The sequence below is a fragment of the Dermacentor variabilis genome, chromosome 5 (assembly GCF_050947875.1).
Source record: "Dermacentor variabilis isolate Ectoservices chromosome 5, ASM5094787v1, whole genome shotgun sequence".
Taxonomy (NCBI): domain Eukaryota; kingdom Metazoa; phylum Arthropoda; class Arachnida; order Ixodida; family Ixodidae; genus Dermacentor; species Dermacentor variabilis.
The window spans coordinates 136,023,270-136,047,860 of NC_134572.1; the positions used below are offsets into that span (position 1 = coordinate 136,023,270).

The following is a 24,591-nucleotide window of genomic DNA, read 5'->3' on the forward strand; positions in this document are numbered from 1 at the left end:
CAACTCGCTCTCACGTCATGGATTGGATACCAGACGTCTCGGGTCTAGTATCGTTAGCCGCTAAGCAAGGACTACAATACATATATAAATGAAATGAAGGGTACGTCAACTTGGCGAGTTTCGAGGTCTTTGCCTGCATGCGCCAAAACGTCTAACATACAAGAAGATATTTCGACATATCGGCGCCGAGATTTCAGCGCGACAACCAAGCAAGAAGAATGTTTGCCCTTCGTGTCGCAAATAAAGTTCACATCCCTCTTTTTTTCCCCGAATAAAACAGCCTCGTTCGCTGACTGAACGAAAATATAGTTTTTGCGAGAATACTTCACCCGTTCGAAATGATTTAGTGCCGCTCTTTGTCGTCACTTCGCGAGCTATCTCTATAGCCATCAAAGCTAAATTCGAGAGATGCGCAAGAAAAGTGAAAGATGTGGAGGTTGTTCAGTGAAAGAGCCGGCTTTACAATGAAACGCGTGGGGCGCCACGCATAAGGGTCACACGAGATGTCGCACAACAGCGGAATCTCACGGCGCCTACCCCTTTACGATGACACACCGGCGGATGTTCCTTATAGAGTGCGTTTTGTGAGCAAAACATTACCGAGCTCTTTTTGATGTGAATGACCACAGCCAGGTAAGTTCGAAACACAAAGGTTTTTATCTCAAGCAACTATAGCGCTGGCGCACGTATTTGTGGAAAACAATATCACTGCACCGGCGACGTTCTTAGTGTCTGTAAGCGCGGGTTGTGTAAAAAGATTAACAAAGGGCGATATGTAATGGCTTTGTTATTACTGTATCCACATGTACAGTATGAACCATGTCTGAACAGCAACACTGGAAGCGCGTATGCCTAATCGCGGCCAAAATAACAATCAACGTGATGTATTCTGTGGTTATCTTAAATTAGGAGCCACTGTTCTAAACAGTTTTGCATTCATCCTAGCATTTCCTGAAAACTTCAGGGGTTCGCCGCATCGGATTTTCACCAGCGACTGGCGTGTATGCATGCTCAGGGAAAACTTGTTTTCACCGTCGTAACGCCCAGTATGGGCACATCACAGCCGAAAGAAGCAAGAAGCCACACATATGTCGGTTTGCTTTGTAAGCTAGAAGTCGCTGCTCTTGCACAGATAGCGTTGTTCCTCTGTCTGTTATCTGTGTTTAATGCTGCTGCAAGGACGCAGCTAAGGATATCCTGTAACATGAGAATGAAAACATGCATATAGGGTGAAGAAACATTAATAGTCTCTACACAGTTTCCCCGCCAATCATATGTCTGCGCACGTCTGTCAGCGCATACAAAAATATTGAAGCTTTGCTCGAAGCCGTCTATTTTTGTCACTGAGAAAAAAAAGGGTATCACAATGGTTAAGTCAGCTTACTTCATACATCTGTAAACTTCACATGCCTTCTGCTTCCTTGCACGATTGATTGACTGACTGACTGACTGACTGACTGACTGACTGACTGACTGACTGACTGACTGACTGACTGACTGACTGACTGACTGACTGACTGACTGACTGACTGACTGAGTAGTGAGTGAGTGAGTGAGTGAGTGAGTGAGTGAGTGAGTGAGTGAGTGAGTGAGTGAGTGAGTGAGTGATCGAGTTAAATATCATGAAACAACACAGAAGCCATGAAAGATGCTGTCACGCATACAAGGCTTCAAATCAATTTTATCTGCGTGTGTGTATTTAACGTGTGCATACAAATCTCGGCGCACGCGCCCTCTGCGAATCACCCTGGTGATTCACATGGCTTCATGGCTTCTGATACACACCGACGGCGCTCCGTATCATACTTACAAAAGTAAAGAGTGAGCGAGAGAGAAATAAAATCACAGTAACCAACAACATTTAACTCAACTCGACTGCATTCTCAACGTATGCCGCATAAGATCTCCCGCAGCGTGGGAAAACTGTATTGCGGACACGTTCACGGGCGGCACAACGTAGAAACCTCGTGCATAATACGGGTGTAGGATGTAAACGCACATACAAGCGCAAAAATAGCTGCATCAAGCACAAGAACAGAAATCGCCTTAAGCGCTTACGGGAAGATTCCGCGTAGCCCTCGGCGTTAAGCCGTACGCGCATCGTCTTCACGCATATGCGCATGCGTGAAAGAAGCCGCAAGACAAGCAAGATCAAGCAGATCGGGCAAGCATGCATGATCATCCGTAGCGGTAGCCCATGCAGTGGCTATGGCGTTGTGCTTCTGCATCTCAAGGTCCCCGTTTCGATCCCGACCGCAGCGGCAGCATCTCGATGCGGGGCGATATGCGAAAGACGCCCGAATACTCAGATATAAGTGGCACTCTAATAATAATGTTTGGGGTTTTACGTGCCAAAACCACTTTCTGATTATGAGGCACGCCGTAGTGGAGGACTCCGGAAATTTTGACCACCTGGGGTTCTTTAACGTGCACCTAAATCTAGGCACACGGGTGTTTTCGCATTTCGCCCCCATCGAAATGCGGCCGCCGTGGCCGGGATTCGATCCCGCGACCTCGTGCTCAGCAGCCCAACACCATAGCCACTGAGCAACCACGGCGGGTAAGTGGCACTCTATACAGAGTCTCAGGGGGTGAAAATGAACCGAGGATTCCCCCATTACGGCGTGCCTCATAACCAGATCGTATGGTTTCGGCACGCGAAACCCGAGAATATAATTATTAGAAGCGCGGTGCCTCACGCTTCGTCGCCAGAGTGAAATAAATGAAGACAGGCACATTTCTTCGCGCTGATGAAAAATAAAAATAAAACCAGTCTTTTTATGCCGCTATCGTCACCGGCAATTAAAGTGCCGCGCGGGAGAGCCAAGACACCCATTAAGGACGTAAAATAAAGTTTTCCATTTCCGCCTGCCGGGGCGCACAGGAGGTCAGGTTATTCGTAAAATACGCGCGTCGCCGTACAGGGCACGTGACCGAGCTGCTAAAGAAGACGCCGCCGCGTATGAGAGAGAAAGAAAAAAAAAATTTTGCGAGGTCACCCAGTGGTGCTGCCTATCTCACGGTTCTCGCGCCAACGACGCGCCAACGACTCTCCAACGTCGACGCGCACGCACGGGCGACCGAGAAAAGAGTAGCAACAATAACGAACCGAGGAAACAGCAAAAAAAAAAAAAAGGGGGGGGGGGCAAAAAGAAACGACGCCGTTCCAGTTATCCTCGCAACCGACCGCATAACGAATTGTAATGCGTGCTCTATCGCTCGTTTGTGGACGATATAACAGAGCAGTGCGCACACCTGGAGCGCCATCGACACGGCATCGACAAAGTGCCCGCGCGTGTGAGTGCGTGCGTGCGTATCGCGTCTTCACCGCTACAAGATCCGCGCGCTCTTCGCGAGGGCGCATAGGACGACAGCCTGTGCAGTATTATGTACGAACACATACCGGCCCGTAAGGTATAGTCCGGCTGCCGCGCCACGCGGGCCGATCTCGGCGCCCTTAACGTGTCGGGGTCCGTGATTACCTTACAAAGAGTCACATTAGCTTTCCCGGTGGCCATTTATCCTTCTGATGCGAGGGCATACCATCCTTCCTCCTTTCCCGTCGTCGCGCTATCGTTGGGCCGCGGCAGCAGCACGCGGGTTACACAACGACGACGTCGGCTGCGCCCGCGATCGGCGTAGCCGATAGCGTCGTACGCTAGCTGTATCTCTCACGTTTATACGGCTCTTGAAAGCGGGGTGAGAGGGTAAAAGGAAAGCGGGAAAGCCGCTCCTGGAAACCGCTCCAGGCTGCGAAGAGAGAGAGAGAGAAAGAAAGAAGAGGCTTTGGAAAAACCTCGAGTATGAGGAGAGAGAGAGAGAGAGAGAGCGGAACTTATATAGAGCGTATACATAGCCTCAAGGTAGCGGCAATAAGAGGAGTCGTAAAGAAGTATATAGATCGGCATGTGTGTTTGTATATAGATCTGCGGTTCGCAATCGATAGACGAGATTAGCCACTGAAGTTGGATGGGGTCTGAATATACACGTGCGGGCAGGTTCATAAAAAAGATAAACGAGAGAGAGAGGAGGGTCTTTTGCTTTTTTTCCTTCTTCTTTTTTCATTAAAGAAAAGAATTAGGCGCGTATTTACCGCGCAATTCGAATGGAGTGGGCTTAGGAAATCTCGGTTTGCCTCGCTTATGTTTTGTAGTTAATCTTCCGCTGCAATCTCGGGCCACGCAGAATAATTCCTCGCGCGGGAGGGTGAGGGGAGAGGGGGACGCGATAGGTTCGATGCTCCGTGCCTCCCTGTAACTGTTGCTGGTGTGAACGTCGGTGCCTCGAGAACAAAACGGCAGTGGGATGAAAGAGGGTAAGGAGGAGGAGGAGGAGGAGGGGATGGAGGATTAAGTGTTTTCGTATGTGTCGCTTCGACATAGCGTAAGCGCACCCGGTGTTGGAAGCGCAGTCATGCATGCGCGCCATTGTGCGAGCGTACGTGCATAGTGCACACGGCTTCGCAGTCGCGGCATCAAAGAAGCACTCGCGTCCTGCTTTCTTTGGGATTAACGACCAAGCCGGATAAGGTTCGCGAGTTCGAACTGTATACGCGAATGTTGCGACCGCATATTGATTCTCAACAGACGCCGTTACTATGGAAGCGTGCACAATCGCGACTAAACGAACAATAAGGAGTGCGTACGGTGCGGTATAGTCTTACTCGCATGGCTGTTCACGTTTCGTTGCACGTTTCGCGGTGCGTTTTGTGGTATGTACAAGTAATGGCGGGAAAAGAGATGCTAAAGCCACTAGATACACGCAGCCAATCTCACGAGGTCGCTAAAAATACCTTTACGATACTCGGCAGCTGTGTCGCAGACTTGGCACGACACTGCAGCCCTTCTCACACTTGTCAAGAGCGTTTGCAAAGCTTCACGGGCACGGCGTTGGCGATCCAGCATTACTGGATGGTTTGATGCGCTCCGCTTTCCGCGCAAATACGAGACGTGTTTGGCAAAGCAACAAGACAGGAGGAGGAAAAAAAAAAGCTTTCATTGACTGAAATGTGTCACTGAAATATTCGGGGCACGCCATTCAAGCGTTCTACACAACTTGTTAAGTGAGCTGTATGACCTCTGACGCGCCTTCCGCTAGTCCAATGGAGGCACACCAATGGATATTGAAATGACCGAACTCGAAGCTGTTTGATACGGGAGTGTACGCGTAAGCTCGCAAGTCGAAGCCATCGCCGTAGTACTTTTCCTATATAATTCAGATCACCATCTTTATCGTCATCATCGCTTTGACAACGAAATCAAATTCGTACACGAAATACTTTGGAAAATAATTTCGATCTGGGAAAGCACCGAACCTGGTCTGTTTCTTAGTAAAAGCTTACGCTGGTACGAACTGCGCCACATGGACACCTTTTCGTCATTTTGTGTATATATGTGTGACACAATATCAACAGAGAGTGATGACGACGATAAAGGTAAGCACAGAGAGAGACGCGCTCTTACAATAACAGAAGAAAGAAATCCATTAACGCTCATGTGCGATAATGGACATCAGGACGAGAAAGGAACCTCTATATGGTCGGCGACAACTTAAGAACACAGTGGAATCTACACCAGCGTCCAAATAAGAGGAAAACTGTATAGATGCGCCAGCCAACGTCGCCGCAATATCCTGGAATGCCGTGAGTCAACGTGAGCGCCTGCTAAAAACCACTGCGGGAACAGCGGTTGCATGTGTGTACTTTATACTCACTAGCAACACGTTCTAGGAAGGACATGTGCTCACGTTCCTGTGGAAAACCTTCGCGATTGCGTTGTGTCCTCGCTTGTGTATTGTGCTCTCTCTCTCTGTCTCCTATCTATCTATCTATCTATCTATCTATCTATCTATCTATCTATCTATCTATCTATCTATCTATCTATCTATCTATCTATCTATCTATCTATCTATCTATCTATCTATCTATCTATCTATCTATCTATCTATCTATCTATCTATCTATCTATCTATCTATCCATCCATCCATCCATCCATCCATCCATCCATCCATCCATCCATCCATCCATCCATCCATCCATCCATCCATCCATCCATCCATCTATCTATCTATCTATCTATCTATCTATCTATCTATCTATCTATCTATCTATCTATCTATCTATCTATCTATCTATCTATCTATCTATCTATCTGTCTGTCTGTCTGTCTGTCTGTCTGTCTGTCTGTCTGTCTGTCTGTCTGTCTGTCTGTCTATCTATCTATCTATCTATCTATCTATCTATCTATCTATCTATCTCTTTTTTTTTTCTTCGTCTCTCTAGTGATCAATACGGCTTTTAGTAGACACCATGCCATATCTAACAAAGAATTCTCATGAGTAACGCCAAGCATAAAGGGTCGGGAAGCTTCAGGTAAAAGACGACGTGCGAGCTGAAATTCCTCACGAGGCGGCCATTACGGTGCTATAACAGCTGCTATGCGGGAGACAGACACGCGTCATCACCGAGGTTACATTATAGTTCAGCAATGTAAGGGGCATATAGTCGCTTGCGGGCCAGAAGACAGATAGAAAGTAGGGTTCACCATTACACACACACACACATACACACACACGCACACACACACACACACACACACACACACACACACACACACACACACACACACACACACACACACACACACACACACACACACACACACACACACACACACACACACACACACACACACACACACACACACACACACACACACACACACGCGCGCGCGCGCGCGCGCGCACGCACACACGCACACACAGGTGCACAAAACAAGACGGTTGCATGCATGCATGCGAGCTGCTCTGCTTGAGATGAAGTGAGAGGCAGAGTTACACGAGAAGTATAACAACACGACACGTCGAAACAGCGCTCCATTCTCCGTAGCGCATGCATTGCGTAAGTCATGCGCCCGAGCTCTGGCTATAACCCGAAAAAAGAAAAAAAAGGCATTCCTGACCCTCGTCACTGCTGCCCATAACGTACATAACCATAACGAGCGATGTACTGCGCTGGCTATAACTGTGATTGTCCAGCAGCTTGTTCGAAATTATGGACGTGATTATTTTGTCACCCGAGAGGCGACTGCCCTCTGAAGTACTCGTTAGTAAGTCAACAGTACAGACTGGCATCAGCTGTGGTGCGGCTTTTTTTTTCTTATTTTGCTTTTTTAATATCGCACCTGAGTTGCGCTCGGCCGCATTTCAGTTGCTGTTCCACTGAAACCGAAGCGAAACGACCGTATATATATATATATATATATATATATATATATATATATATATATATATATATATATATATATATATATATATATATTGGTGCGTTAACAAGAAGGAGGCATTCCTGCTCGAGGGTCGACTGAATAAAATAAATACGAGGAAAAAAAAAAAGAGAACGCTACGAGAACTTGCCTTCAACGTAGTTTTCTTGTTTTCTTTATTATTATTATCCAGCACGTGCTCGTACCCGTATACGGTACGTGCGCCACGTAGCGCGGATGTAAAATTTAGGATCGCTTCGTATCCAACTGCGTACGCCGCAGTCTGGCTTATCTCGAGTCATAAATACAGCCCGCGACGACGCCGGATACGTTCGGCACAACAATGGAGCATTTTTAAAACCTCGAATGGGGACAAATTAAACGGGACTGCTGCGGGGGCGCAATCGAAGCATGCGGCCAAAAATAGAAACACGCCGCACAATCAGCGCCGCGAGGTATGACGCCTCGCGCGATACGTGAAGCCACAATGGGAGAGCAGCAGCTCGAGGGGGTCGCGGCCCGGGGGGACGCACTTTGGACACGTAGAATTCGAATCGCATATCAAACTTAAATCACACTTGCCACTTGTCGTAGCTCGCACATAAAACAACATCGCAGCCAGGCGAGGGAAGCCGAAAGAGATTTATCTGCCAAGAAAAAGTGCGCCGAACGGCGCGCGCACGTACAAGCATACAAGCAGTGTGTGCAGGGTTCTGTTTGCCGCACCTCGATCCAACAGGAACGCGATGTGGCACGACGCATTAAGCTGGCCGTTCGTGCATCAAGCGAAATGCCCCGTACTTCACAGTTACAAAAAAAAAGGAAAAGAAAAAAAAACGAGGAATAACTGAATCCGTTGCTTGCATTTTTTTTTTTTTTTTCCTGTCGACTGTGTACATTTTGGGGCGGAGAAGCAATACAGCGTCGCGTCTGCGTAGCACTTGGCTTCGACTGTGTGCCAACGCGCCGCAATTGAGATCGCCGCAAATGGAGAGGACATCAGCGACGCAACTGCACGAGCTAAGGGACAATGGATTTTCGCTGGTCGTAGACGCGAGTCCCTGAAGCGTGCAGTGAGACCGCTGCGCTCGGAGCGTAGCTCCTCCGCACGCGTGATACGCACGCACGAACTCGAACGTAAGTGCGTACGCGTATGTACCACGAGCAGCTCGTCGTTCCCCTACAAAAAAAAAAAAAAAAAAAAGAAAGAAAGAAAGAAAGAAAGAGACGGCGTCACGGGACAAAAGCGTTCGGGGTTGTTTCTCGGCATGTGGTGGCCCGCGGAGCACAGCGCGCGATGTCTGTGTATTTGCGTAGTGTAGAGCACAGAGCGCTCGGGGAGATCGAGCCGGGCCCAGGAATTTCAAGGTCACCGTGAAAACAGAGCTCAGAGAAGCTGCTTGAAGGGACGCTTGAAGTGGGCGAGGGTGGGCGGGCGAGAGGGTTTAAGTCAAAGCTCCTGATTTACGGCATCGGAGCTCCTAACGCGTTCCCAGTTTCCCAGCTAGCGCGCCGCGCCGAGCGGGGGCATATAAATCGCCGCCCAATAAAGAACGAAGGTGTTTCTCGAGTGGCTGCGGTAGCGGCGGCAGCGAAGTTCTTTGCACGGCGCGGGGAGGTGGGAGCAGGCGATATAGGCGTTTGTCTTTCTGCGTATTAGTATAGAGCGCCCGTAATGAGTCACTTGAAAACGCCCAGCCCGTTTCTGCGTGCAGCGAGGGTGCCGTGACTGGAGGTGGTGGGTGGGAAAGGGGTATGAGTGCCGTGCGAAAAGGGGTGTGAGAAGGCGCGCCGCATCGTCGGCTTGTGACGCTGTGAGCCGAGGTTTCCGACGCGACTCTTGCCGGAGACTATGGGAGGCTAGCGTTGAATGCAAAAGAGAAAGTTAAGAGAGAACATAGAAAAGGGACAAAAAGAAAATGGAGAAATATACGCCGAACGTTCGCGAAAAACGGTCCAACGGATAAGTAGTCGACGAAAGGTCTGTGCCATATCAGTGGCGAAATATTAACTTCTGCATCCATGCAGCGGCGGAGGAGATTCACAACCGTGATCCTACACTGTGTTTCTTCCCCCGCTTTGTCTCTTCGATTTTGCTTCAAGATTGCTTCAACTCTTGGTTCTCGCAGACTGCGTATGTACGTATATACCGCAGATAACACGTTTGCTGGCGTTGTGTTCTCTTATCGAGGAATATCTGAAAATGAAGGACAAAACGTGCCACCTTAATGCTTCTATTTTTTTTTTTCGTCTTTCTCTGAAAAAATGCTTCTTTTGCTCTTTCTTAGCACTATACAGACCTTCGCCTTAAGAAAACCTAACCGGTATTTGGATTATTTGTAGGTTACCCGAATCTCACTTTGCATTTTACCTAACACAGGCTTGGATGCGAAGGTACATAGGAAATATGCCTGTATAGATCAAGTGTTCGTAAATTTGCATTCCCCTTCCTGTCCCCATTGTCACACACCACATAGTCCTCTCTCTCTCTCTCTCTCTCTCTCTCTCTCTCTCTCTCTCTCTCTCTCTCTCTGACCTTCTCCAACTGAGCATCGCTGGCGTACGCAGATTCAAGCGTAAAAGCGCTGTAAATAAACGTTTTCTCCTGCTGCAGTGAAAGCATCAGAACACGCATGATCACATTCGTCATTTAGAAGAGAACAATTTCGGCGATGAATTCATAATATACCTTACCTATGAAGAACAATACTAACTGACCGACTTCTGAGGGACTGACAGACAAACCAAGGGGCTGACTTATTTGAGTTTGCAGAGCCTTGTCTTCAACGCATCTCATATATCGGCGCTAATTATGATTTCATGCCTAATAAGTTCACTGGAGTGCGTCACTAATAGAATGAGCCAAAAAGAGTTCTGTGTAGATCCATTTTATACTCCCAGAAATTGGGCCACACAATGCGTTCGTAATGTCTTACGTCTTCGTCTTAGTCAAACACGGAACAAAACATTTACTGACGTAACGTGAGCATGACAAAAATTTGAATCTGTAGGTAGGGAAGCCTCAATGAAACCATTCGTTAAAAGAGAACATCACGCAGCTTTATGGCAAGTGCAAGAAAGTTTTTTTTTTATATATTGCTTCTTCGCAACAAGAAATTCTGCTCATGAAAACTATTCTTTATTTGCGACAATGAATTTGATCGGCATTCACTAGCAATGTGCAAATACCAGTGAAACACAGAGAAACCAAAGTGCTAGATAAAATTACAAATAAATCAAAGGAAAGCGAGCGTGTCTTGCATACCACAACGTCCGTTAACGCTTGCAAACAATATGCCAACAAACTCGACGCGCCAGAATTTTAATTATCCCTAAATACAGTTACATTTATGGAACAGCTGTGCGTTAAGTCACAACGAATAATAAACGCATAAACTATTCCAGCGATTTCACCCATTTCAAGACAAAAAAAGAAATGTATAATGCGTGCATTTTACAAGCTTTTCCGCCATCGCAAACTATCTTGTACTAAATCCACATTTTAAAGTGGCCACTTCATTTTTCGTCTCAACTGGGCAACTGTTCGCACTTCCTCAACAGCACTACCAATCGCCACTGTGCCCTGAAATCTGCTTTAAAAAAAAAAAAACAGTTTTCGCAGCCTAAATCTCAAATCTTACTGATTCAAATCGCGACGTCCGACAAATGTGCGTCATTTTTCCTCGAGACGTAGTGACTGAACAGACTTTCTTTTAAATCGTCGATAGATTGACACGCCATCGTATAACTCTCACGCACGCTCGTTTTATCATTAACGAACGCCATTAATGCCAACCTCCTTTCTTGCGCAGGCATTTATGCGCGTAAGGCGGTGCATTCTCCTGGTTCTCCGCAACAACGCCGAAGCTTTTATTTAGCGCTCTACTTGCTCTGAAAAAAAAAGAGAGGGGGGAGGTAGAAATAGTGATAAGGATTGCGTTCCGCTCCACCCATGCTAGTAAAAAAAAAAAAAAAAACTCAAGGCGGTGTTGAAAAACAGTTAATTACGAGCGAGCGAGAGAGAGAGAGTCCTCGAAGTAAAAAAAGATACGACGGCCAGCCTTTCAGAGATCCATTTGCGCCTTTCGATTACAGTCTGTGTTCAGGGTGTATATACGTCCTTGCCAAAGAACCCCACTCACTATAAGCACGCTGAGCCGGCGTTATATATCGCCACGCATCGGACGCTCAATGTCTGTCTGTAAGTCGCAGTGGTTGTATAGGCAATTTTAAGAGCTCCCTAATGGGAAACCCGCAATTAAATGTGAAGCTGTAGCGCAGAGGCGTTTTGTTTTCCGTCACCCGCAGGTGTCACGTATACGCGATCCAGGTGCGTTCTAAACTGCGAATTTCCTCATTATGTGTATGAGGTTTTCTTTTTTTTAAAGAGGAAACTAAATGGAGTAGGAGAGTAATCTCTAAGGAGCTCATCACACGCACTTGTCCTCGGTAATGCGCAGCTTGAAATGTGAAGTGCCGACCACTAAACAACGCCTGTCACATTACAAACGAGATGATCGAATGCACTTCGGCGCCTCATATATTAAAAAAGAGCTGAACGAACGCTCTTCGAAGGAGCGATGACGCCCATGCAGACTACCCTGTTACGTCAATCATTTCTTTTTTGACGTCATCAAACAGGCAGGCTGAAGCATGTAGCCACATATTTAGGTATGATGGAGGAAACCTTTAAAACAAGCGCGTCAAAAGACTTATATTTCTGGCACTTTCAAATTCCGGACACTCGGGTGGCACGTATTGTAAAATGTTCGAAATGTGTTTTCTGCTGTGCCGGAAAACGCGTACGCGTTCCGCATGCCTCACGAAGTTCAATGTGTGACGTTCAGTTTAGCGCGATAGATGGCGCCGTGTGCGCCTGCATTCTTCAGACTTGAAATGATCGCAATCTGTCGCATCATTAGTGGGACGGTGCCATTCATCGGCCCCGTTCATCAAAGACAAAACTACTTTCTTTCGTCTGTGTGTGGTGAAAGGGACGCTGAAATATTTTGCGTAAAGATAAATTGAGAGACGAAGCTTCTTGAATAAAGAATTCGTCATTCGTGGCGAGAAAACAAGGGGAATGAAAAAAAGAAATGGTGTGGCGTCACCTGTTTTGGACAGCGTGCCCCTCACACGACGTCAGCACTGGCCGATTTATAGGGCGGGACAGAGAGTGAGGTCACGTGGAGCACGTCTGCTTCCTCGTTATTGCGCGGGCGATTCAAAATGAGGCGCGGCAACGGGACGTTCGGTGGCTACTGTTCGCCCAATAAAGTCGTACATAGGCCCACAGAAAACAATGATACGCATAATCTATCTATATAACTCGCCTAATATTTTCCTTCAGTGCCCCATTAAAATCGACGAAACCCATCCAGTTCAGCTGCAAGCTGTTGCGCCTCTGATCAATGTCGAGACGTTCCACTTGTCCACATGAAATAGTGATAGCACGTCAGCCAGAAAAAGAAAAGCGTGGATATATTCGTTTAAACGTTTACTCGAGAATGCTCGAATGGCACGGTCCATCACATCAAAATGAAAACAAGAAAGCATTCCCACATTTCCATCTGACAACTAATCCATCACCATTTCAACCTCTGATGACATGTGCGCATGCGCCAAACAGTCGATTGTATAGAGGGCAATAGAGCCAGATTGGATGCTGCTCTCATTTCAGTAGGCACCGTGAGCCTGCGACAGCTACGCCCATGTGAAGTCGAGTGACGCGCCTGTTCGCATATAACAATGTTCAGATTGTGCCGCGTATGGTCTAAGGACACGATATACAGGACTGCGCCGTTCGCGGGTAAAAAAAAACAAAAACAACTCGAACAGGTTACTGGTCCATTACAACTGTAAGAACAGCGCGGAAAAAGCGGGTTACAAGCGAGACCTACACAACCATATATAGGGCCAACTTTCAAATGCTTTATTGAGACACCGCCCTTCATATATACAAGTAGAGACAAAGCGAGCTGCGTTTTTATTCAAGCTACATTAAAACAAGATGCTGCGCTTGCGCCCACCTTGTCTTATAGTACACTTTCGAAACTTCATCACGTTCTTCAGTCCGCATCGTTGAATTGAACTGAATTGAATTAAATTCTGGGGTAAGACGCGCCAAAGCTACGATTCGATTATGTGGCATGCTGTACTAGAGGGCGTCCGGATCAAGTTCGACCACCAAGTGATCTTTAACGTTCCCCCGATATGTACAGAACACGGGCTCTTTGCATTTCGCCCCCATCGAAATGCGGCGACCTCGTGCTTTGCTTAGCAGCGCTACATCATATATCCGCTAAGCCCCTGCGGCGGGTGAGTACGCATCGTTCTATAAAGCAAATGACAAGTTTGACTGCACGCTTGCTGGCAAACTATTATCTGCTGTCGCATGCGCGCCTCACCAAAGGAAAAGCGACGTTTTGCAGATATATGAAGCATATACACGTGGTGAAACACCCCAGTGATTCTATAACAGGAGCTCGGGCGGAGCAATTGCCAGCCTTGATCACCAGACTAAAGCCGCCTGTTGCTACAGCTCACCGCCGCCACCACCACAAGTATACTTTGCTCCTGGTTGGCAAATAAACGTGCGGGCTAACCAAACAAGCAAAGATGCCAAGTGCTTTACCGAACTGTGCATTCTCGCTTACAGAGACGATCGCACCATCTCGCGTTGATCACAGACGGCTGTCGGAGCAATCCACTTTTGAATGCCGACCTCATAAGCCATCGCGCAGCATGCATAAGGGCGACGAAGACACTGCTGTGCACTTGTCAAGGACAACGGACTTGTATACAAACGGCTGTATCCTGCACTGGTCTTCATAGTTCTTCCCGTGATTCGTTGGTGTCGCAGTGTGCGGTGGTAGTCACCGGCTGTGATCGCGTGTCTGTGCTCTCTGTTTCTCTCTGCTTTCTTCTAATCTTGTTTCTACTACTCACACTCTATTTTCCAGCGTAGGGTAGTGAACAGGATTTGCCGTTCTGGATAACCACCCTGTTTTTCTCATTTATTTCGCATCTCTCTCTCTCTCTCTCAGACCGAAAAATGCAATTTAAAAAGCCGACCGCTGCGCAAGTAAAGCATAAAAATATCGTCAACGCGAAATGCGATGACGCAGTTTGTTTACATTCGCATGTTTCTCAATAACATGTGCGTCAGCACGCTTTCGGCAGTCATCTCAAGAGGGAACCTTGTGTATACATGCAGCCGTTGTGACGTCGCCCGGAACGGAGACTTGGGTGCGACTGACAACGAAACTTCTTACATTCGTCACATTTTTAAATGTTTTGCTTGTACATATACTTTAATGCTGTCAGCTAAATGTGCAATTTAGTAGTGCTTCGAACGTTGTTTGTTCCATAACCCTTGAGTGATGTGCAGTCTGCTTGATGCCAAATGTTCACATTACGTCATCAAATGCAGCATGTTCTGGATTAACATGACAGATGCTGCAAGTAGTCTATAGACCGCACTCTGCACCATACGACCCAAGCGCGGTGAAGATATTCAATAAATTGATCATTTTCTTAATGCACGACTTATCCTACGAGCCTGCATATGTGGTCCAGGTTCAAGTGATAAGCAAGTAAAAAAAAATCGCGAATAATATTTTTGTGTTATTTTAGGTATTGGCATGTTGTTTCTTCAAGATAACAAATATGACGACATGCTTTACCCCGTACAGTAGTTAAAGAAAAACGGAACTATGTAATACTACCTCAAGGAAAGCTTAATCTCTACATGCATTAAAAGCAATGTCCAATTATCCACCCTTAAACGAAAAAAAAAATAATTCTGGGTTTTTGCGCGCTGGAACCACGACCTGATTGCGAGGCACACCTCAGTGGGGCACTCCAAATTAACTTTGACCACCTGCGGTTTCTTGACGTGCACCTAAATCTAAGTGTGAGCGTTATTGCCTTTCGCCCTCATCGAAAAGCGGCTGCCGCGGCAGGGATTCGATCCCGCGACCTCGAGTTCTGCAGAACAACGCCGCATAGCCACTGGGCTACCCTGGCTGGTAACTAATAATTAACCAGCCTTGGAACTCTACACAGACGACCCCCCCCCCTCTTTTTTTTTTCATTTTTCATTGCTGTTCCGCAGCATTTAAAAAAACGTGATAACGGAGGACTAAGATGCCCTAGATATATTACTGGTATGGTCTGGCTACGCTTACATAGGTGGTGAGAGATACTACTTAATGCATAATATTTTTTCTTTATATAACATCGCTGTTCACGAAGCACTGTGGGCAAGACAGCCAAGAAGTGAACGAGACAAGTTGTATTAAAGATATGTTGTACATCGTACGGCAATTACGTGTTTTAAGCTCACATCTGATATGGGAGCTTCATATAGAGGTGATGAAATGTACGATGTGCAAGCAATGGTATGAGAAAGTTTTTTTTTTAAATTAGACTTTGCTACAACAAAATGCACACGAACACACACGCGCTCGCGCACACGGGCTCACATACGCATTCGTACATACAAACACGCACACGCACAAGACGTTTCTGTATTACCGATGTTATCATTGATAAAGTGCACAAAGACAAAACTGACATGTTACAGAGGGCAGGAGAAGTTGCGTCCACTGCGTTGTACTAGTTATACCTTGGTTGGTTTTACACCGTTGTACTCATCCAACACAATTAGTTCACAACCTTGAGGCAAAAAAAAAAAAGAAAACAAAAAGAATGTTTCCTATTTCGAATTTCCCGGCCAAAGATTATATGTTACTGCGACCGAAAGGAAAACAAGCGGTTCGCCATGAAGCGACATTTCAATGGCAGCTCTGGGAGGTAAGCAATAGAAATGCTCAGTCAACGGCCATAACAACGGGTGTCGAACCGGCGCCTTTCATTAAGCCTTTATAACCATGCTCATACATTTGCAGCAAATTAACGGACGTTCTGTTTGAAATATTTTGTTTTTGTTTTTTACCGACTGAACTTCTGCGTCACACGACACTCGGGTTATTTGATACGCGCAAAGTGATCTCCGGAGTTCATTGATCGTTCTTCGCGGAGTTCGCCGGTGCTGCCGTGGTGATATGGCAGCAACGATAAGTCACGGAAGGTCAGCAACCTCCGCGCGAGCTGTGAATTTAAAGAATTTCTCTAGCCGAAAACAAAACGTTCGGCTTCGCCGCAGGTGGGAAAACGAAATAAAATAAAATAAAAATTATAAAAAAAACTCGCGTATGTTCTGCATTTTCCGAGCTTCGTTATGATCTGATAAGGGTGAAATGCCGCTCTGCACACTCGAGTCACTATTTTTGTCTCGCTGTCAGCTGCCGCACATTTGTTTCTCGCTTTGTCACCCCGGAGGGCTAAAAGATGCATATAGGGGCGCCACCGTCGTTCGAAGCCGGCAGCGCTGACAGTATAGCCAGCAAAGGCAGTGCAATTTTTTTCTTTCTTCCCAAAATTGTCTGTCACGGGAACGAAAGACAAATTAGAAAACCGAATACATTACACCGCTTTCCTGTAATTACCCACCAATATCCTTGCAACGAACATTCGGCAACCTTGCCGCTGATTGCTAGATAAGGAGCCGTGCTTATAAAAAGTAACGTGGTCTGCGATGCACAGTTTAAAGCCACACTTTTTTTCGGTTCGCTCCAAGTGAACCTGCACAGGGGAAGGAGCCTGCTATAAACCTTTAAGACTTGTATGGCGCTCACCAAGCGATACGGCCGACACATTTTATGTGTCTGGAATTACGTACAAGCAGCTAACTTAAAGCGATCTAAGACAAAGAAACTTTTTTTTTTTTTTACGCTTCTCTGTTTGCGCCGAGGCACGTAACTACAGGCGGAACAAAGGGCTGTATATTACGAACGCAACGAGAAGCTTTAGTAAGCGGCTTGAGCTGTTGGCTCACGCGCACGAAAACAATTGCGGGTCGGTAGTGCGCATGCGCAGCTTGTCGCGCATGCCAGCCCGCGCTACCGGCACTTTTATTGCGCATTTCGAGCTGTTATGCGCGCGCATCTAATTACGCATCGCATTACTGCAGGGAGTTTACGTTTCTGTGAGGAAGCTTCGAGCGTTTATCTTGGAGCGAACTGGCCAGACAACGTGCGACAACCGCAGATGACGTCAGGTGTGGACATGAAGCGAGACATCGAGGTGGGTCACCTTTTGTGTGGCGTTCTGTGCGCTTAGCAAGTGGCCGAGGATTCGAATATGTGAAGGCCTATGCGCTCGTCAAGCTGTTTATGTCGCTGTTTTTTTCCTTTGTCTTCGTCCCCCCCTTCTCTCCCTCCAATTGAATCAAGAGCAAACACATTTCAAATTTCAACTTCCACCGGGCATCGGCGTCCGCAGGTTATTTTGTGAACGCTAAAGAAACCAGAATGGCAAAAATCAATCCAAAGCGCCCCTTTACAGCATATATGATGGCCTGTATACAGTATGGTTCTTGGCGTAAGCCATATACTAACACATCATCAGCAAGGAAGCAGAGACGCGCATACACAAGCACTTAACAGGCGCTGAAGCAGCCACGGTTTTAGTGGAATAAACACACATGGAGTAATCAACGTCGGTCGAACAAGGGAAGCTTATACGCAATCAGGGCCCAGTATTTACAAAATAAACAAAAGCCAAAATCATTAGTAAGAAGAAAATCCGAACAATTCTGATGCTGGGCACATCATTAGCGAAGTCGGTCCAACAATGTCTAAGAGCGCTTACGAACGTAAAGCTTTGTTCATTCGGCTCCAGGTCAAAATATATCCGTTCGTTCGCGTCGGTTGATAAGTATTTTCAAAAAACCTTTCCTAAATGGTGACATCGGGTCAGCCTGCAGTGTGTGTAAGCGCCTTTGGTTCAAGTCAGATATGTCGATGTCGAGTCAAGAATTTTCATCGGCACAGAACCGTATTCGAATGCAAATGTTCCAAAACAGTGCACATGTGGCCCCTGCACCGATGGCAATGCAAAAATACTTTTTTTTTTCTTGCCCACCATGCACTGACGTAGCAGCACCACGTTTACGTGCTTCCAGGTCATTTGCAGTGAAGTGCGCAAATATAGGGCCAATTTGCATTTGAGCGTTTCATTTAAGCGTCAGTGGTAGAACACTTAAACGCACTTTCGGGTGCGTCATCAGCGCGTTGGAATTTCTAACGAAGAAACGGTTGAAGCGACCGCTACACTCTGAGGAAATTATGTATGACTTTAGTGCGCACCGACCATTAGCTCTACGTATGACGTCTCCGAGAAAATTTGTCAACGCACGAATCCAAGCTAGACTCGCAAATCCTTCTGCATAGTCGCTATGTATAGTTTGAGAAAACGCGTTGCGCGTAGCACTTTTCACGGACCTTATTTTATTTTTGCCCTTGAAGATTAGCTACCACGCTGCACCACAACATCGAGCTATAGATGGTTATTGCACCAGTTTATCGTGATATTTGTTGTCCTTATGTTATACGAGTGAGATATTGCAACTATTTTGTTGAGAGCAAGAACAACAACAACAAAAAAGAAGAAGAAGATGAAAAGGAAAGAGTGAATTAAAAAAAATGTATCTGTTTATTTATTTAGCATACTTCCAAGGCCCGAGGACATTAAAGGAAGGAGTGGTAAATAACAAATGTTTGCACATTAAAGGAAAAAAAAAACTACAGTTATAGCAAGTTAATGTTAATGATAGCGAAATTCTGGAGCATTCTAGCTTCGGCTGCGAAAGCCAACGGTGACCTGGCTTTCCACTAACTAAGCCTTTGCCGTGTTTTAATTTTTCTTTGTCCCGCATTAATCGCTCCTGTTGTCATAAGGCGAAATGGCTAGTTTTAAACCATTTTGTAATATCGAGGCAATTTATTAACGCCCACTAGCCACTACTGTTATCTCAAGTATGAATAAACACACGAAATTTTATATGGATACGTGTACCAGTTGCTACAGAAAAAAATAAATAAAACGGGCTTTGCGACAGGCATAAGGGGGAATTTGCTTCGCTACAGATTCACAATAACGACTGCAATTAAACGTTTGACATGGCCGAAAATTTCAGGTCGCATTCACACGGGCGTGACAAGTGAGGTTCATTCCACCGACTGCAGATCGTAAAAAGAAAGTCATCACGCGATACATAGTTTGTAAAAAAGTTTATGTAGTATGTTATGTACGGACGTATTTACCGTCTGCACACTCGTCAGTGAAACTGAACTTCTTTATATGTTCACGGGCAAGACGAAACACATGTGTTTGCATATGTAACCGTAGCATGATCACCTTCTGTGGGTCCCTGGACCCATGTACAGAACTTTGTGATATTACTGACTCAACTGTTGTTGTGATACCTTTTGCGGCTAATATCGTAACAAACTATCTGACAATATCTTTTCTTTGCCAAGATACGAGTCGTCGCTGGCGCCACCTAAAGGCGCCAATCTCTTCTGATACATAATGTCAACAAAAGAAAAAAAAACGGTCCCTGGGGTGGTAATGCTCAGCTTAGGTCAGTGTGTAAGCAAACTTCCATAATACCATCTGCACCTATATATATATATAATATATATATATATATATATATATATATATATATATATATATATATATATATATATATATATATATATATATATATATATATATATATAAATGCAGGAAGAACATCAGCAAATGCAAGCAGCTTACTGCAATTGGTCGCCAGGCGTTCAAGGGGCAGCATTTTCCAACGCTTTCGAAACCACAGCCGCATCACATGCACCTGTCGCCAGGATACATGCTGGAGCACCTAGTCAGGCACTTTTGGTGCTTGTGAAGTTTTGATACCTAGCTATATATATATCTGACTCTGCGCCACCATCGAAAAGTTCGTATTCAATATTGCGATACCGCCATAGCCACAGAGCAGGACTCATCGAAGCCTTAGAAGGCAACCACGCACACGTAAATTCGACGTTTTTTTTTTCTCGGTGCGACGTATCCAGGCACTAGCGCATCCATTTCAGACTCAGGCGGCGCTGCTGCTTCAACCGGAAACACGTACACAGACACTTAACAGTCATACGTTTTATTTCGATCATTCATTTATAGATAATATTTAAAGGCGTTGTCACGGTTAAATAACCAAACGATTCTAGTATTCATGCACAGGAGGCCTCAATTCAGTTTCTAATTACATTCAAAACCTTTTTTTGCACACCCATTTCTAGGAATTGCCATTCCACTGCTGACATAAATAGACTAGCTCTGCTTATGAGTTTTATATAGATAATATTCCTCGATGCCTTCAATATCGCAAACACAGTGCTGCTGGGGATGGCTTCAAGAGTTGGCCAGACGATAGCTCTCACTTGGGAAGTAGCTTTCAAACTTACGAAACGAAGCTGTTTGTTCATGAAACGATGAAGACAGAACGCTTTTCGCGTCCTTCACTCGTCTCGGCGCATTTCACGCCGTTTCCTAAATTGCAATAAGGTCACACCTACGTCCCTGAACCCGCATAACGCGCTACACACCTCACAAAGACGCGGCAGTCACAGTGTGGAGCAGCCTCTCTAATGTAGGTATACCTCCAAAGATAGAGACTCACACAATGATGGGCGCCAGTCCCCGTGCTGTCGATTGCGGAGGCGACGAATACATGGGACAAACGTTGGTGACGGATCCGATGCTCACGCGGTGGGTGAATGAGAAACGGCAACAACGCTTTTGCCACCACTATGCAGAAATAATATAAACAGACCGCGTTTGTGAAAGCGTGCTCATTCCGTTAAACAATGAATAACAGGACCTTTTTATGTGTCTCACAGGCGGGTTGGAGCTTTATATGGCTCATACCTTGGTACGCCAATATCTGAAACTATACCAGCCGGAAACATGGATACGGTTGTTTTTCGAGAAAATTTGCGAGATGTCTTTGTCAGAACTGTATATGTGACTGACGTCAATAAGATCGACACGCTTGTACTGACGTTGAACTTGCTTGATCTGCGTTCGGGGAACTTCATGCGCGCTATTGGCAGAAAAGTACATTTTTTGTTGTTAAGGATGCGCCCGTTGGAATCGAAATAACAGGCGAGACGAACTCCTTGAGGCTAAAAGCATAAAGATTGCTCGACGTGAGTTCCTCCTAGCGCAATACAGAAACGCACACATTGCTAATTGCTAATTGTGCAGAGATATATCCAGGTACTAAGCAGTTGTCGCGGTAGACGTCCATCTGGGGTCACATGAACTGGTCGCTGCAATTCAACATTGCCATCACGCATTTGTAAGTATACGTAAGAGGCATGGGTCGTCACGCCCGCAGAAGTCTACATGACGATTTCCTCTTGGTGACATATGTTGTTATATTATATCGCTGGTACGTTACTTATGCTGAAGCCAAGGCCGCTCGCTACCAGACTCTTCATTTATGAGTTAGAATTGAACATCTGCCAGTGACATCTGGAAAGGCACGTAGCTTCCTGTTACTGGTGTGTTTTCATCCCTTCAGTTAGAGCCATAGAGCGTGCGAGACGAAAAAGGCCGTGCTTTGGTTTCGGAACATGTACGCTGCTTCGAGTCAAGCATAACGCGTCTGCGTGCTTCAACGGCACTGCCTTTCCGCCCCTTTTCGCTGTCACTTATGTGCACTCGACGCAGAAACAAGCACCCGTGAATCTCGGCAGCGCACGCACCGCGTGTGGCCAGTCAGCAGAGGGTGTCCCGTGTGACAGCCGGACTTCTCCCTCACGCCTCACCTGCAAGCGCCATCCACGGGTAGCGGGGCACGTCGCTCAGGGCGTCCTCCGGCCTCATCATGCCGAGCCGGGGCAGCGGGTAGGCGAGCTCGGCCGCGGCCAGGAACTGTTGGGAGGCCATCAACGACGCCGTCGCGGCCGGCGACGTCGCCGCTCCGCTGGCGGCCGCCGCGGCGGCGGCGTGCGGCCCCAGCCCTAGGGCCGCGGCCGCGTATCCCGCCGCCGCCGCTGCCATCGCGTCGGACTTGGCCAGATCCACGGACGTGAAGTAGCCCAGCGGCGACGCCGTCGACGTCGCCGGCGGCGCTGCCGCGTGCACGAACGGGTACATGTCCGAGGAGGCGCGCGTCACAGTCGTCGTCTGGTACGGACGGAACGGCACCGGGGCGGCCGTCACGGCGGAAGCGACCGTCGCGGCCACTGTCGCGGCGTCCGGCGGCTTGGCGACGCTACTCCCCAGAAGACCGTCCATAAAATTGACGCTCATCTCTCATTATGTTGGGCAGCGCGCGGTTTTGTCGGACACCTTTCTTCCTCGCAGCGTCTCCTCGTGCACTCGGCTTGGTCCTCGTCGTTTCTCGGCGACCGGCAGCCCCACACCACGCACGCACGCACACGCGCGCACGCTAGAAAAAAAAGCCAGCCGCCTGCAACAGCCCCCGTCGCTTGCCGCCGTCGCTGCCTCCGGCGTGCTCGCAGAGAGGAGCCCCCCCTCGCGGCGACGGTTACCCTCGCCGCCTCCTCGCAGACATCAGCTGTGCTGCGAGGGTAAACAAGGCACGCCAATGGCAGAAACCGGCCAGGTCCCGCTTTCCACGGCAGCCAATGGGCCGCCCATTCACGCCGGACGTGAAACAAGTGCGACACACACACGCGCGCGCGCGAGCGAGCGCTCGGCGCTCGTTCCGTCGGGCGCCCCCGCGGCTTAGGGAATCACGTGACGGTGATGCCCGTTCCGTCGCTCGGCTGCCGCTCTGCTTGCTGCCTTCCGCGCGCGTCGGTCGTTAATTACGCGCTCTTCGTCATGCCAGCCGCGTGTATATATGTGCCTTCTGCTCGGGGTCTAGATCCAACGCCTTCTCGCCTCTCGATCTCTCACCCACCCTTCGCTGCATAGGATCCCGCTCCGCGCAGCCCCGAAAGGATCCAACAAAGTATGCATATACGCAAAAGGAGGAAGAGGAAGGAAGGCAGGGTGGCGAGAGAGAGCCAACACCTCGCTGAATGCCTCATTAGTCTTTATTCTGACGCGCCTAATGCGCGAGAAATGATCGGCGCGTTGCCATCGGCGCCACCGATCGCGCTTTAGCAGCTGCTAGGCGAAACAGGGCTCAGCGCTCGAGTTTCCTTTCGAGTAACCAACAGCCACCCCTCTCTCCGCCCCTTCTCCTCCGCCAATCTGTGTCGGTTGACGCGCGTACGCGCGCAAATTGATCGCCTTGAAGCGGCGCCTGATTTACGCACGCACGCAGTACCTGCTGTCGATCCCGTTCGCAGCCTTGTTTCGCGTCGCAGGCCTAAGTCGATACGGCCGCTTAACCGGGAGACCAAACAACTGTCTGTCACCGTTCTTTACTGGCGAACCTGGCTGCCACTTGAGCTGTGGCGGCGAGGAGCTTTCTCCTTTTCCGGGTTAACCTTTTCGCAGATTTCCTCGTGTTTCACTGCACTTGTTACAACTCGTTCGTACTCTCTCTCCTTTCTCTCCGTTTCTATTATTTTGCTTGCGCTGACGCTTACGTCACGATGAAGAAAGAAAGCGCGTGCACAAATGAACGGAATTAGCATTTCGCATCGGGAAGGGATTCGAGCGGGCATTATTTCTCTTCTATATGCAGGCGAAGTGAAAAATACCGGACATTTTTTTTGTTTTTCGGTCTTCTCCTACGTACGTGAAAGCGCGGGTTATTGTGTGCCCTTCAGAAGTCGTTTAAGCGGGGAATGGAATTCTATGGTGAACCGATCCTTATAACAAGCAAGCCTGATTTGGTTCCAAGCTTTGAAGTCGCTGGTTGCACACGCTGTTCTAGCTGCTTATTTTTCTTTCCCGGGGCCTTGGCAAGCAATAAAGCCTATAGCGGGACGAACAGTGAAATTCAACCGCGGAGGGCTCATGCTGAGAACGCTCGCTGTGAACAATCGGTGCTTTCCTTTTCGTGAATTTAGGAACGTCGAGATAGTACTGCAGAAATATATGAGCCTAGATCCGTTTTATACCTATTTGTTTCGTTCGTCATATTGATTTTGTCACGCGGGAAAAGAAATACCAAAATGCTCTTTCTTTTCAATAAAATAAGTTCAATTCACACACACACACACACACACACACACACACACACACACACACACACACACACACACACACACACACACACACACACACACACACACACACACACACACACACACACGCACACGCACACGCACACACACACACACAAAGAAAGACAACTAAAAACCGAAATATACTCAAAGAACCTATTAGGCATATGCCAACTGTTTATTTAGAACATTACAAGCTTTCACTTTAATCACCATTGTCAAGAACTTCTCTGTTGTATACTAGTCAATATAGTTGTGGAGAAACAGAAAAATCTAAAATTAT

The 24,591-nt window shown here is 47.3% G+C and overlaps 1 protein-coding gene across 1 annotated transcript in view; it reads right to left on the reverse strand.

The window, feature by feature from the left end:
• LOC142583176 (uncharacterized) overlaps positions 1–22,954 on the reverse strand; it is a 95,429-nt gene extending 72,475 nt beyond the window's left edge. Inside the window, exon 1 of the mRNA XM_075693531.1 lies at positions 21,987–22,954. Coding sequence (XP_075549646.1) covers positions 21,987–22,473 — 487 coding nt within the window. The 5' untranslated portion in view covers positions 22,474–22,954. The remainder of the gene's footprint in view (positions 1–21,986) is intronic.
• Between the last annotated feature and the right edge of the window lie 1,637 nt (positions 22,955–24,591).